This window comes from Condylura cristata, unplaced genomic scaffold (genome assembly GCF_000260355.1).
Source record: "Condylura cristata isolate star-nosed mole 26May11 unplaced genomic scaffold, ConCri1.0 scaffold00012, whole genome shotgun sequence".
Taxonomy (NCBI): domain Eukaryota; kingdom Metazoa; phylum Chordata; class Mammalia; order Eulipotyphla; family Talpidae; genus Condylura; species Condylura cristata.
The window spans coordinates 53,349,722-53,364,325 of NW_004567113.1; the positions used below are offsets into that span (position 1 = coordinate 53,349,722).

The 14,604-nt window shown below is 52.3% G+C and overlaps 1 protein-coding gene across 1 annotated transcript in view; it reads left to right on the forward strand.

Annotated features, from left to right (window-relative positions):
* Positions 1-2,227: 2,227 nt before the first annotated feature.
* Positions 2,228-14,604, forward strand: part of BOD1L1 (biorientation of chromosomes in cell division 1-like 1) — a 40,144-nt gene continuing 27,767 nt past the window's right edge. The window contains exons 1-8 of the mRNA XM_012724040.1: positions 2,228-2,341; positions 3,804-3,928; positions 7,063-7,253; positions 7,973-8,587; positions 9,635-9,784; positions 11,783-11,949; positions 13,535-13,646; positions 14,302-14,440. Coding sequence (XP_012579494.1) covers positions 2,228-2,341; positions 3,804-3,928; positions 7,063-7,253; positions 7,973-8,587; positions 9,635-9,784; positions 11,783-11,949; positions 13,535-13,646; positions 14,302-14,440 — 1,613 coding nt within the window. The remainder of the gene's footprint in view (positions 2,342-3,803; positions 3,929-7,062; positions 7,254-7,972; positions 8,588-9,634; positions 9,785-11,782; positions 11,950-13,534; positions 13,647-14,301; positions 14,441-14,604) is intronic.

Consider the following 14,604-nt stretch of genomic DNA (forward strand, 5'->3'; position numbering starts at 1 on the left):
TTTCATGCCCGGATCCCTCCGACCGGTGGGCTCGCCACCAGGTCCCGGGCACGCTGGGGCGCTGGGCACGGGGAGACCGAGGCTTTGTGCAGGCGGAGACCGGTTTGGAAGCGCGGGGACCGTGCCGAGTGTCTGCGTGCCGTCTCGTCTCTGGACCTGCTTATTTGGCGGTTTACTTTGCCTTCAGGCTGTCTGCCTTCTCTTTTGAAGCTTTTTGTGTTGGTGAGGGTCACGCCATTGCCCTTGGGAGACACCGTGAAGAGCGAACTGGCTCAAACTGTTGGCGGTGTGCACCGCTGGACATGGGGGGAGGGCAGTGAGCTGGACCCTGAGAAGCTGGGGGTGGGGTGGAAATGGGGGGCTGAGTCTCCACCAGGAATGCCTGAGCCTTGGTAGCTCAGATCCAGGCCGTTCCCTAAAGCGAGAAGCTGGGCTGGGGGCAGAGGAGGGAGAGCCCAGCCATTCCGTGGGGACAGCATGGGCAGGTGGCAGGGACCCTGAGGGGAAGGCCAAGAAGGAAGAGGGAGTTCCAGGAAGTAAAGGGGAGAGGGTCAGCAAAGTGGGTCTCTAGCAGGAGTAGTGTGAGGCTGGACTGAGGGAGAGAACTTGAGCAAATGTCAGCGGGAATCGGCTTTTAGCGGAAGAGTGAATGTAGCCCCTTTGGTGAAGAATAACAGGGGACACTGGGAAGGAGCGCTCAGTGAGATGGATGGAAAACTCATTTCTGGAAATCTGGGAGCAAGTAAAGCAGGAAGTGTAAGCTCTTGGAAATTGCTCTTTTTTTTTTCCAGCTAGATCTGCTGGGGCTCACCGGATTGATGTTTTGATGGCGTGAGGATTTTCTCACATCTTTAAGCCTTGTTTGAGCAAAAGATGATCAGATATCCCAGATCCTTTTCCTGTCTGAGATGAAACACATGCCATCCTGACCCCTTATGGAACTTTCCCCTGACCATTCCGGCGAACTCTTGCCCCAAATGGCCCAGCAGCGCATGTGCCTTTTCTGAGTGCTGGATTTTTATGCCCAGAGAACTCTGTTTACCTGGGAGTCTGTGTCTCTGTGGGAACTTTGTAGTTTTCCAGTTTGTCTTAGGGAATGCGGGCAGCCAGCATGCTGAAAATGCCTTTCCCTCCTCTGTTTTAATGGTAAAGATTAGATGTGTCCAAGTAAATGTTACCAAAATAAAGTTGGGTACTGGTGTTCCACTTAAAGAGATTCCACTTGGCTGTTCCCAGAAACCTTCAAATCATTGTGTGCGAATTAAAAATTTAAATAGGCTGAAGGGGGAGTGGGAGCTGCCGCAATGTGGGAGACCTGACTTTTCTCATCCCATCGCCACTAAATGCTGCCTGTTGGCAGTTGGCAGCCAGAGCCTCACAGTGATGGCCTCGCCCTCCTCAGGGGAAGGGGCAGGCGACACAGTTGCCTTGACAGTTTGGTGACGCCTAGGACCTTAGCCCAAGGAGAAGTGCACATGCGCACATCACAGTGCTGCTCTGAGAGCTCAGAAGGGGCTGACGATGGGGGTTTCAGCCCACGCAGGTTCAGGGAGCCCTGCGAGCACAGTGAGGCCCCTCAGCACTGGGGATTAGCGACAGAACTGAAGGGACTCTCCTCCCCCCCTGCGTAAGGGTGCCTGGGTGTGGCTGGCCTTCTGGCCTCCAGCGTGCTCTCCCCGCTCCCCGAGCTTGGTGTTTCGAGCACCTTGTTCTTTCCTCATGACCGCCTTGGCTGCTTTTTCTTCCTCTTAGCTAGCCACCGTGTTGAATTTAAAATATTTTTTTATTGAGTAGCATTTCATAGCACTTTATCTTGTTTTTAAAGAGGAGTACATTTTGAAAATCTTCAAAATGTTCAAACACCAAAATTGCCTTTCCTGTGAGCCTGATGTTCCTGCCGGTGTGGGAGTGGGCCGGAGCAGAATTCTAGTGCCCAGTCTGGCAGAGGCGCGTCACCCGGGCGGGACTCGGGCCCCTCTGCCGCGAGCCCCGCGCAGGTGGCCCACTCACCGCGCCGGCCCCGCTGGCTGGCCCGCTCTGTGGCGAAGCCTGCCCCTTGTTGGGGGCCGTGACCGTGACGGGCCTGCCAGTCACACGCCTGCTTGAGAAGCCGGAAGTCTGAGGCCAGCCCGTGCTCCCGAGAGCAAAGACGCCACGCCGCCCCGCGAGTAGAGGCAAGGGACCAGCCACCCTGGAAGCCCAGCGAGTGCCCAGCCGTCCTGGACGCATGGGCGACCCTTCACCAGCCAAGACGGAGCAAGGGGTGCCAGCCCACCCGCTCTTGGGCAGCCCCAAGATGCAGCTGGCCCCCAGGCTCGCCCCTGAGCCTCGCTGCCCCTTGGTCAGCAGCTGGACAGTGGGAGGTGGGAGGCACCCACCAGGTAAGCTCCACACCTCTCTGCCGAGTGGTGAGGGCCAGTTTGGGGACACTTCTCAGTAATGGATTCCGGCCACGGCGATTATTGTCTGGGGGGTTCAAAGGAATGTCAGGCACAGACGTGCACCACTTTATTCAACACAAAGTGTTTGTCGGGTCCCAAGCGCTGTGTTAAGTGCTGGCGATGAGCAGAACGTCACTGCTGCAGAACTTGGTCCCAGCAGAGGTAATCAGAGAGTGGCCGAGTGTGACGGTGGCCGTGGAGTGGAGCAGGACGAGGCGGGAGAGATAGCAGGAGGCAGGCTTGTGTCAGTCACCCACAGGGCTCCGTGACTTGGGGAGCACAGCTCACCCCACCTGTGCACACGCTTCATGCACCTCCACTAGCGCTCAGAGCCAGCGTCGGGCTCTCCCATCCCCACCCCCTCCCCATGCCCCAGGCTGGTCACGGGCCTGAGGTTTGTCTCAAGGAAGTTGTTCAGGGAGCTGCTGTCCCTGTGGGCGTCACTGAGGGGGGCCTGCAAGTATCGACCACGGCTCCGAGTAGACATCGGTGTGCAGAGCTGCTAGGAGGTGGCGGAGGGGTGCTCTCCCTCCCTGCCCTCTGATGACTGGAGAGGGCTCTCGCCACGGTGAGAGCGGGGAGCTGCTCAGCCGGGTGCATTCAGGGCGAGCAGCAGAGGCGCGGCGACCTGGCTTGGGAGGGCCGAGCCGTTGGTCACCGCTGCCCAGGTGGGCATCTCACTGTAGTTTTGGAGGGTGGACACAGCTGTTGTCCGGAGTGGACTTTGGGGGCCGAGGGGAGGGCGGGCAGCGTCCTTAGGCCGTGTCGGGAGGGGTGTCTCGCAGCAGGGCAGCGGGCGGCGGCAGGCAGGCTCGCTCCGGAGGTGTTTGACGCTGGTGCCCACGCTCTGTTCCGGGCGGAGAGAAAGCGAGGCGCGGTGATGGCGCCACACTCGGACGCCTTGGGAAAGGAGGGGCGTGTGTTTCCTGGAAGAGAGGCCAGGGGCCGGGAGAGACATAGTCTCCCCTTTCCCCCACCGCAGCGCCAGCAGGCCTGCACGGCGCCCTGCCTGCCAGGCCGTGTCCCGAGCTCTCTCCCCAGCCTGCCGGGCCTGCCCGCGCTCTGCTCACGTGTCCCCAGCCACTCGCCCTTTCCTGTGCTGCTGGCGCCGGCCAGCCCAGCACCCGCCCGCCCCCACCAGGTCTGGCGTGTCTCCCCCTCCCCCGTGCCCAGGCACCTGGCCTTTGTTTCTCTTTACCTTCCAGTCGCTGCCACAAACCTCGGTCCCCGGCCTGCCAGCGGTGCTTGCCAGTCTGAGGGGACCAGTGGGAAAGATCCAGACCCCCAGACCCGCAGGGTCCTGTGTGGCTCTGACCTCACGCCAGCACAGTTGTAACTGTCGTGTGTTTTCGTTCTTTCCAGCCCGCCTACCAGAATCTCAGACAGCGTGTTGACAACTTTGTGGCAAACCACTTGGCCACGCACACTTGGAGCCCCCACCTCAACAAGAACCAGCTGAGGAACAATATCAGGCAGCAAGTGCTCAAGTAAGTCCCGGGACCCAGAGACTCCCCGGGGTGGGCTGGCTGGTGAGTGAGGAACCTGCCGCCCCTGGCTGCCTCGCCGCTGCAGAGAGCTGCGGGGTCGCGTTCCCCGCGTGCGAAGTCCGGCTCTGCCTGTCGGCCCTGGAGGGCGGGCGGGAGGCCGCCAGCGCTAGATGGCGTACTGACCCCCGCGTCAGCCCGCGCCCCGTGACACGGCCATGTGGCTGCCGCGGAGCAGGCTGCTCTGTCCCATTTCAGGGCACCGACGTTGACGCTCTCTGGAGTTAAATGTCGCCCCTCGCTTTGTTTGGCCAGGTCTTCTGCCGTCCTGCACCGCTCTCTCTCTTCCTGTTGTCATGACCTAGCTCTGCTTCCTCATGACGGTGCAGCCAAAGAGGGAAAAGTGCGTTTGAACTGTTCGGGGCCATTTTGGGGAAACGTAAGATGGAGAATAAGAAAAACGGAATTTTTGCTAAAAAGAAAAGTTGTGTTTGTTCCCCCCAAGAGCGGATCTACGGTATTTGGTGGGACTCGGCCCTTGTCTAGTGGCTCTGTGCCCTCAGATGGTGACAGTTATTTAAAGAGTGCCCCGTCTTCCTGCCTTGACAGACTCTTATGTTTAAGCTCCTCTTGTAGAATGAAACGTGGCGTGTCAGCAGTTTCGCACATCTGCTTTATACCCGCCTTGCGTGTCGCCTCCTGTCCCCGGGAGCCTCGCGTGCCCAAAGCACTGTCCGTGGACAGCCCTGACCCGCACGGAGCCCCCACGCATCCCCCACACTCTGACGCCAAGACCCGTTCAGCCACAGGCAGCAGGAGCCCCAGAACCTGCGGCTTGGGCGTGAGGGAAGGGGAACACTTCACAAGAACTTTATTCGGGTGTCAAAGCTCGCGAAGGAACGTGGAAGAGGTCGGCCCGATCAGAAGGCGCCACTGGGGGCTGCGGGGTGGTGGGGTGGCGCTGGAGGGAGCGGCCTCCCTGAGAAGGAAGAGGTGGAGCTCTGGTGGTGCCGGCTGAGGGTTGCTTGCTTCAGGCTTCCTGGAGAGGAGCCGGGGCCGGGGTTCAGGGCAGAGCACCCACACTCCCCAGAGCGCCCGGGCCGCAGCATGCCCTTCACGCCTAATGGTGGCAGGTCCTCGATGAGGGGCTCAGGCTGGGATGATTGTAACGGCGCCAAGAAGATCCCAGCCGATCAAAGTGACTGTAGTCAGTTACTCCAGCACGCGGCTTCCTGATCCCGTCCTTTGGCTTGAAGCTGCAGCTCCTGCCCAGGTCAGGGCGACTGGCGGCAGCGGGGTCGTCTCCCTCCCGAGTTGAGCACGGGGCGCAGTCACCCCGAGTCCTGCGCGTACACCGTCTAGAGGGAGCAAAGTCGCCCTCTGTTCTCTAACGGAGGCCAAGCTCACGGTGCCCATGTTCAGCCCAGCACTCGGATTTCTACCGCCGGAGACGTCGTTCTCACGTGCGGGGCTGGGCCAGACCTTGTGCAGGGCAGGGCGCAGCCCGAGACTGGCATCCTTGCTCGGCTTCATTCAGGCCATAAAATTCAGATGCTAGGGAGCTCCAAGTCGTACTCTGAAGCGCACAGGATTTAAAAGGAGCACAAGGAAATCGCTGTAACTGGGAAAGCGTCAGCTCTCCTGTTGGCTTGGCCCTAGAGCCCAGGGCTGTGGTTTCTCGGCCTCTGGTGAGAGCCTCGCTGTGGCCAGACTCACCTGAGGGGCCCACGCGGGCAGGTGGGCATCAGCCTGGCCTCATTCTTACTTAAGATCAGGGCGTCCTCAGTGTCAAGTGGAGTGAGGGCCACGATACAGACAGACCAAGGCGCCCCTTTGTTTTGGGGGTGTCTCGTTACGCTGTTGTACTTAGTTTCACATCATGGAAGATAGCTTGCCCTTGTTTCTGGTCCACCTGCTACATTTTAAATGTGCCCTAAGATGTAAGAATGTTGGCAGGATTTGGTGGTGTGTGTTTTTTTTAAATCTTAGAACTTTGAAAAGCAGGTTACCTACTTTGAGTGGTGTTGGCTCATTTTTCTCTGTGGCCCACATACGTAGAATCATAGTATCACACGCTGCTGGTACTTCAGGAAATGAAAACTGAATACGCCGTCCACTCCAGACAGATCTGTACTCAAAATAGCCTGGGAACTGTGAGGAGAGAGCCTGAGCCGTTTTGCAGAGCGCAGTGGCCCACACTCCTTGGGCAGCACTGTCCGGGGAGCTGGGCCCCTGCAGTTCTCTGAGGAAGAAGCAGGTTTAAGTGGCTTTCTTAAGAAGGACGATTTGCCAGATACCTTTGTGATTTTTGGCACGTTTCAAACTTAGTCCCTCCTTGTTCCTCTGTCTCTCACACATGTTATTTCTTCAGATGCTTTCATCCGCTTCTCTGTGGAAAGAGGCTCAGCTCAGAGTTGGCCTTTGTGGATCATGCCACATCGACTTGCGCGTGTGTAGGCCTTCCTGTCCCATGCTCTTCCGATGCGGCGTGGCGTGCATTCGTGCCTGTCTCCACGTCCTCATCGGCTGTCTGTTTCTCTCACGTGGCACCCAGGTCCGACCTGTAGCTGCCCAGGGCCGCACACTGCCTGTTGTGTAGCAGAGGCTCGGAACGTCAGTGTTAGAGGAATAGATCACCCAGGCTTTACAGCAGGAATATGAAAAGAGAAAACGAGAGGTCTCTTTTATTTTGTATTTTGATGAGTGATCTTATTTTTGATGTCCTCGAGTTATTTCTTTTTTGTAAGTCTGATGCAGTCCACTTGAGTGTTCTTTCTGCCCAGCACTCAGCGGAGTGACCATTTCTTTGTGTGGCCTTGGCTGGGTGGGGGGAGAGAGGCGGCAGCTTAGGCCTGGGCCCGAGGGGGCATACTGCGTGTCGTGCCTAAGGTGTCTGGCTTGCGTAGCAGTTCCGTGTCTGTGTCCCACCTCTGACACGGTGCCAGGCCGCGTTGCGGCCCGTGAGTCTCCGTTCCCATGGGCGACTGACTCCCACTGCGGGTTCCTCCGGCATCCACTGGCGTGGGTGGGAGCAGATTATGGTTTAACGTGTGTACTAGAAACCGTTTTCCTTAAAAGAAAGACATGGAAATGACAGAAATTGTTTTTACCTTTCTGCAAATCATCCTGTGTTTCAGATCAGGAATGTTGGAGTCTGGTATTGACCGAATTATTTCTCAGGTTGTGGACCCAAAGATCAACCACACATTCAGACCTCAGGTGGAGAAAGCCGTGCATGAGTTTTTGGCCACATTAAATCACAAAGAGGAAGCGAGCGGCAGCGCCTCGCCCGACGACGAGAAGGCCGACTCTTCCGGCTTGACACAAGGTGCTTTGCTCTCTGTCCACTTGGCCGACTTTCCGCTTTTTGGTGTCTTCAGACCGGACACCGAGTTAGAGAGACTTGGTTCTTTGAAGCACTGACCTGCCCACATGTTTGTGTGTCTCTTAAGTGTCACCCAGTTTCCTTGACTGGCTTTATGTCAATACAGAATGTAGGCATTTTAGTCATGCATTGGGATGTGGGTGTGTTTTTCAGTTGAGGGACTAATTGAAATAGAGAGGGAGCTTTGGTAATTTTCAGATCGGCATGGTGTGTCCGTGCAGACATTCAGCTTAAAGAAGCAGCGGAGAATGTGCTCAGCGCCAGCCCTGGGCGGAGTCTCCACCCGAGCACGTGGGAGTGGAATCTCGGGGTTTTATACCCCAGGACTAGTTTTACATGACTTTTCGAAACCTGGCTGGAGTTTGCTGTCTCTTGTGCTCTTTTCACAAAGAAAATTTCCCAGTTGTATTTTTTTTTTAAGTTGTGACATATTCAGTATACAGGGTAATTTGAAACAAAAATTTCAAAAAATGCTTGACTATCAGGTTACCCGATCTTATCTTTTCACTGAGTTTAATATGTTTCTGCCAATGTATTTTTCCCCATGAGTACGCTGTTTCATTTAACATCCTTAGCTTGGTCAAAACAGGAAGCAAAGGAGAAGTGACTCAGAGGGACATACCTTCTGCATAAATTTACTCTAGCGCTGTCTTTCCTTCAAGGCGTCCCTGTCCCTGGGCCCAGTGCTAACGCAGCCAATGATGCTATGTCCATCTTGGAGACCATAACGTCCCTTAACCAAGAGGCCAGTGCTGCCAGAGCCTCAACAGAAACACCGAATGCCAAGAGTACTGAGAGAGGATCCAAAAAGCTCCCATCTCAGCCAAGCATGGATGCCAGTGCTGAGAGAGACAGAACTTCAGAAGACATGAGTGATAGAGAAAAACCTCTCCCCGACTCTGGGGCGGAGGCACAGGAGACAGCCCCTAGGTCTGAAGAGCTCAGTGATCTCCCTTGCCCAGTTGAAGAAACTAAAAATCATGTGAGAGAGAGTAATAATTCAGTTCCACTCAGTAAAGATGTGCAGCCTGAAAGCAGTGACCAGAAAGCTAAGTTAACAGACAAGGGTGAAAAGAAACCAGACAGCAGTGAAAAAGGAGAGAGGAAGAAAGAAAAGAAGGAAAAGACAGAGAAGAAATTTGATCACTCCAAAAGAAATGAAGATACACAAAAAGGAAAAGAGGAAAAACAAGCCAAGGACAAAGAAGCAGAGTGTGCGAAGCCCCCCTCAGAGAGGGGCAGCAGCAGAGCCAAGGGCAGCGAGGGGGCAAAGGAAGGTAGGTGGGGACTGGTCAGCCCGACCCCGCGTGCGCAGAGCGCCCCGCCGGGAGGTGCAGACTGCGGGCTTTGATAGATTTGCTTGAAACTTATGTTCAGAAGTCTGAAAGCTTATATCCCCTTTGCTAAAGAACTTGCATCTGTCCGCTTCTTTTCTCTAGTAGTGTATCAGTTCACAAAGTAAATGAAAGCTTAAAACCTTGTAATTTAATGTTACAGTTTATTTACATATATTACTGGAAGCAGCTGTGCTCATAATTGTCTACCCTCATTTAAGTACTAGATGGTGAGTATTTCGGTGACTCCAGGTTTGCTTTCGTTTATGTCACTTGCATCATCAGTTAGTATTTTCGTTATTTTTATCGGATACTAATTTGCCTTTGTATTTTCTGGAAGCAGCCCCAACTTACTTGATAGCAGTTACTAATCATGTGGAAACTTCATTTCTTTTCTTTTTTCTTTTAAGATTTACTTGGCATACAAGAGCTGGGGTGTAGGCCAGAGGTGCGGGGAGAGGAGGGAGAGTGAGAGGATTCACCAGAGACAGTGAGGAACTGGGGATGGAACTCGTGCTGCAGTGCCTGCGGATAGCTTCATGGTGCTGCGGCTTAACCCATCGCTCCACCGTTGAGGCCCTTTTCTTTTCTTTTTTTTTTTTTAGGTTTATTTATTTATGCATACAAGAGCTGGAGTGTAGGTCACAGGTGTGGGGGGAATTGAGAGGATTCACCAGGGACAGAGTGGGATGCAGACAGGCAGATCTGCCAGAAAGTAGGAACCATTGAGAGAGCAGTGGGTGAGACATGAGAGGTCTGCTGTACCCTGTGGTCAGCTCCCGGACTGAGGATCGAACTTGTGCCACAGCGGCTGCCGATAGCTTCAGTGCTGAGGTTTTACTCCTTGCACCACCAGGTAGACCCAGAGAAAATTTCATTTCTGAGGTCCACATTCTTTGACATGTATTTTAAAGTCGAATTTTAAACAAGACTAGGATTGGGAGCCAAGTGCGTTCAGGTCACGAGGCCATCTCTTTATTTTCATCCTAGATTGCTCTCTGCTGGGCTCTGATGTAGATGGGCTTACAGACATCACGGTGAGCTCCGTCCATACCAGTGACCTTTCATCTTTTGAAGAAGACACCGAGGAGGAAGTAGTAATGTCTGAGAGCATGGAAGAAGGAGAGATTACGTCAGACGGTAAAGCATTACTTAGTAGTGCCTGTGTGAGGCTGCCTACCGAGCGCTGTTGGTGTCATGGTATCATGATACCGCCACCGACTCCAGAGAAAGGCACATCATGATACGGCACTGCTTGTACCATGGTGTCATGGCGGACAGTGTGGTGTAGTGGCAAGAGCATGGGGCTGTGTAGTTGGAAGATCAGTTTCTGAGCCCCAGCTCCGGGGTTGTCTGAGCAAGCTTGGTGAGTCACAACATCTCAACAAGCCTTGGTTCTCCATCTCCTAACTCCACCCACCAGGATGAGAGAAGATTCAGATCAAAGATGTGTGTGATGCTGCTGTGTAAGGAGTGTGGGTGGGTGGGTGGGTGGCATCGGGGCACCGACCAGGAAAAAGCCTATACTTCTGACACAGGTTACAAGTTTGTGGTCCCGAGACCACAGCTGGGTTTAACGATGCGCTCATAGGATTTGCAGAGCTCGTTGAAAGCTCTTGGCTGCCTGACTGCAGTTGGTCACAGGTGAGGAGGGCAGACTGGCCTTGGCCGGGAAATGGGCGCCCGGAGCAGGGTCCAGAAAGCTCCAACACGGAGCTTCCATCTGTCCTTTCTCTGGAGTCGGTGATGGCATCACTTTCCTGGCATCGGTATCTGACATCATTCACGGACTGGCCGACGAGGCAGGTGACTGGAGGTGACTGTCCGAGTTTCCTCAGGGCTCAGAGCTGTTGCTGACCTGTCCCTGTGTCTGGCTCGCTCACCGGTCAGGCTGATCTCCGTGACCCAGAGTCGGCCCCCAGCTCACGCTGACAGGTTTGGCCTGCCCCAGGGCCCCCAGGCGATGTCAGGCCAGGCATCCAGAGGTCTCGTGGGGACGCCTCTGAGCCACTGGCAAAGACCAGGCCTCTCTCCCTCGGCAGTTCGTTCGTCACCTGGCCCTCACACAGGCTTGCACCACTGGCCGAGTGGTTCTGGGTCCCGCCTCGCGCAGGCCGCACAGGTCCAGGCGGAGCAGCGTCACCGGGGGACGCGTCCCTGGCCGGGTCGTGGTGCTGGTGCACAGCGCTGAGCGCGACTGTGGTCTCGGCCTTTCCCCAGCACCTCAGACAGCACTTCACAACGTGATCAGATTTTCTTTATGGCCTTTAAAAAAAATCAAAGATACTGAAAATGATTTGCAATGCCTTAAGGCAGCTTCTTCTAAATTTGCTGCTGACTTCTGGATCAAACACCTAGAGAGGAGGACATAGAAAAAAGCAGTAACCTCAGGTGTGTTTTCCAGTCTCTCTCGTTGTCACTCTTTTCTTAATATCTGTGAGGAAATTAAATGGCCGATTCAAAAAGTCACCTGCCATGCTCCCACTTTCTCCTGGAGGGAGGCCTGTTCTCTGCCCACGTAGGGCAAATCCTGCTGTCCCACGCACACCCCTCTAGCCTAACTGGGTTTGAAGTCCAAGTGCTGTTTTGAGTCCTTTAAGGTTTTTCCTGGACCACTAGATTTTCTCAGTAGGGAACTCAAAAAGTAAGAATAGGCCATGTTGGGAGTACTGAGCAGTGTGTGATATAAACCTTGTCCATGAAGGGTTTTTCCCTTTTGTTATTTGCTGGATCCTGGGGCAGCAAATCCACTTTCCTAGAAGGTTCTGGTGTAAATTCAAGTCCTGCAGCTGATCTCTGAGATCTCAGCTTCGAGTGGGCGCGCTCAGCTTAACAGTGGTCAAGCCCTCCCTCACACCTACCTGTCTGCCGACATGCATGAGAAGCGACTGTTTGACGGGAAGACATAAGTAATTAGAAGACTTCCTCCTTCATGTGAGAAGCTGTTTGCTAAGGATTAAACTAAAATACAGACTGCATAGCCTTTAAGAATGCCAGTTTGAAGTCGCGCAGACTGAAACTGGGCTGAGACTCCGCTGACACCACACTGATGAGCTTTGCTGCTGCAGTTTGATCGGGCACTGAGGGTTTCGTTGCTGGTTTGCCGAAGCACACCTCTTTCTGTTGCCTTTCTTCCAGATGAAGAAAAATGCAAGCAGAACAAAACAAAAACGCAAACCAGTGATTCTAGTGAAGGAAAAGCGAAAGGGGGGCGGCACGCGTACGTGCACAAGCCCTACCTTTACTCCAAGTACTACAGTGATTCCGACGACGAGCTGACGGTGGAACAGCGGCGGCAGTCGATTGTAAGTCAGCTAGGGTCGTTCTCATCTGTGGGTCAGGTTGGCAGACTGACCCCTGTGTGCAAGGCCCTGGTGAGTGTATGAAAGTGACCTGTGGGCCGTGCCTTCAGGAATGTTGCCAGTTAACAGCAGAATAGGCATAACCATGTGACAGAGGTGACTTGTCCTTGTAAGTAGCAGTAGCTTGGTAGCCTGAATGTTTCGTGATATGGAAATGTTTGAATCGAGTGTGAATCAAGCCTACAAATGTGTGATGTGCGGCCATTAACATGATACCAAAATATTAACGTGTTTTCTAGATTTGAAAATACTTCTAATTATAAAATGTGTCATTAAATTAGTGAGTTTAATGACTTACTAATTTTTTAAAGATTTATTTATTTGTTCATACAGAACTGGGGTACAGGCCAGAGGCTCAGGGGCAGTGAGAGGCTTCACCAGAGACAGAGTGGGGAGCAGAACAGGCAGATCTACGAAGCACACTGCTGAGGGGAGCAGCGCGCCGGCCAGGAGAGGTCTGCCGCGCCATGTGGTCACCTCCGGGGCAGGCGGGGATCGAACTCACGCGGAAGTGGCTTTAGCGTCTTAGTGCTGTGCTTTAACCCGCTGCGCCACCAGGGAGGGCCAGTAGTAGCTTTTTAAGAGGAAAAAAAATGCGACCTCACTCACTGTGTATATCAGCTTCAAGATAGCTTATAACTTCAGAAACACTAAAATAAAAAAAGTTGTGCATCTTCAAAGTAGGAAACAGATGAAATGGTGTGGAGAATGCACTCCAGAATGCTAACGGTGGCCTGTCGTGTGAAAGTTACTGATGAGAAGCATGCCAGTGCTTCGCACTCGGGGCACTGTGTTCTGGCCAGGACTGGACCCTCCTTGGCTGTGCAGTAGGACAGCAAAAACCCACAGCCGAAACCTGTGAGGCGCGTTGTTGTAGCCCCAGAACGTCACTCGACTCCACATCTCACCTTTCCCTGTAAGAATAACAAAGCGGACCCGCCCTGGCTGCGCAGGGGGTTAAAGCGCAGCACCGCAAACAGGCCACAGCCACTTCAGTACGAGTTCGATCCCCGGCCCTGGAGGTGACCCGCAGTGTGCAGCAGACCTCTCCCGACCTGCCCGCTGCTCCCCTCAGCAGTGTACTTTGTCCGTTTGCCTGTTCTGCTCCCCACTCTGTCGCTGGTAAAGCCTCTCGCCGCCCCTGTGCCTCTGGACTTTACCTCAGTTCTGTATGCACAAAATAAATAAATCTTTAAAAAAAAATGGAGAAATCCCAGAGACTGGCATAGGTGCACTTGATGTTTACGTGTATTCTCACAAGTCTCTTTTTCAGTGAAGTAGCTAGTTTGTTAAGTCACCATTCATGAAACAATGCCTTTCTCATTCTTCTATTCAAATCACTGGCATTTTTCAGCTCTTGTCTCTTCTATTGTTCTGGTACATTCCAAATTATGTAGTTTATTTGCACTTTTGAAGAGGCTATTAATTTGTAAGACTCTCTGAATGGCCACACTTGTTTTTTTGTTTTTTTTAGCTGTTTTAATTTTTTTGCTTTTACCCAATAAGCATGACAGTTTTATGGTTTTAGGCTAAAGAAAAAGAGGAGAGGCTTATAAGAAGGCAAATTAATAGAGAAAAACTGGAAGAAAAACGAAAACAGAAAGCTGAAAAGATGAAGTCTTCAAAAGCTAAGAGCCAAGGTACGGGGTGTTTATTAGGATGATAACTTTTAATATGTTAAAGCTATCTTATTTTATGCTCTTTTATTTTTTGGTTTGTCATACTGCTTAGGAGATATGTTTATAAAATGGTCTGAATTTATCTTAGTTTAAGCTATAAGCTTTTCTGTTAACTATTTTCAGGAGAGGAAGATTTGTGTTTTAACAAATCTGATATATTTAGCCTCTTTTTATGAAATTGCTATATCTAAGTGAAACAGTTCATCAGGCCTACCAACTCACACAACACATGGGTTAGTTTCTTTTCCAGTATCACTGGAAAAATGAAGCATTAACATGCAAGTAATCAAGCCCTCCTGGTGACAGTAATGGAATTAATGTATGCTTCGTGTTAACTACAGTGTCACATTTATCTGGAACGTTTCATTGAACAAAACAGCACTTCCTTGCACTGATATTCTTGTCTAATATACAGATGCAAACAAATACGAGCTTTAAGATAAAAATGATGAGACTTCTCCATCTAAAATATTATTTCTATTTCAACAGAACGTAAAGATATTAATGCCATTTTGCATTCTCACAGTGATGAGAAGATGTTAATGAAAAATTGATAAAGTTTACACTGTTTATAAAACTCTTCTAAAATACAGTTTGTTGATCGCTTTTTTCATAGGCAAAAGTAGTATGGACTTAGAGGAATCATCAGCAAAGGGTCTGGAACCTAAAGCCCCCAGAATTAAAGAAGTCCTTAAGGAGCGGAAAGTGCTAGAGAAAAAAGTAGCTCTAAGCAAAAAACGGAAAAAAGATTCCAGGTACCTGTTTCATCTGGCCACGTTCCCATTGTAACGCATCCTAGCATGCTTTTAGAAGAGGCATTGAAAACGACAACTGAGAGCCAGGCCTTGGCTGTGTGTTATTACAGGTTTATAAAAGATCTTGTTTGCTCGTAGCATCACAGTGCATAGTGTTTGAATGT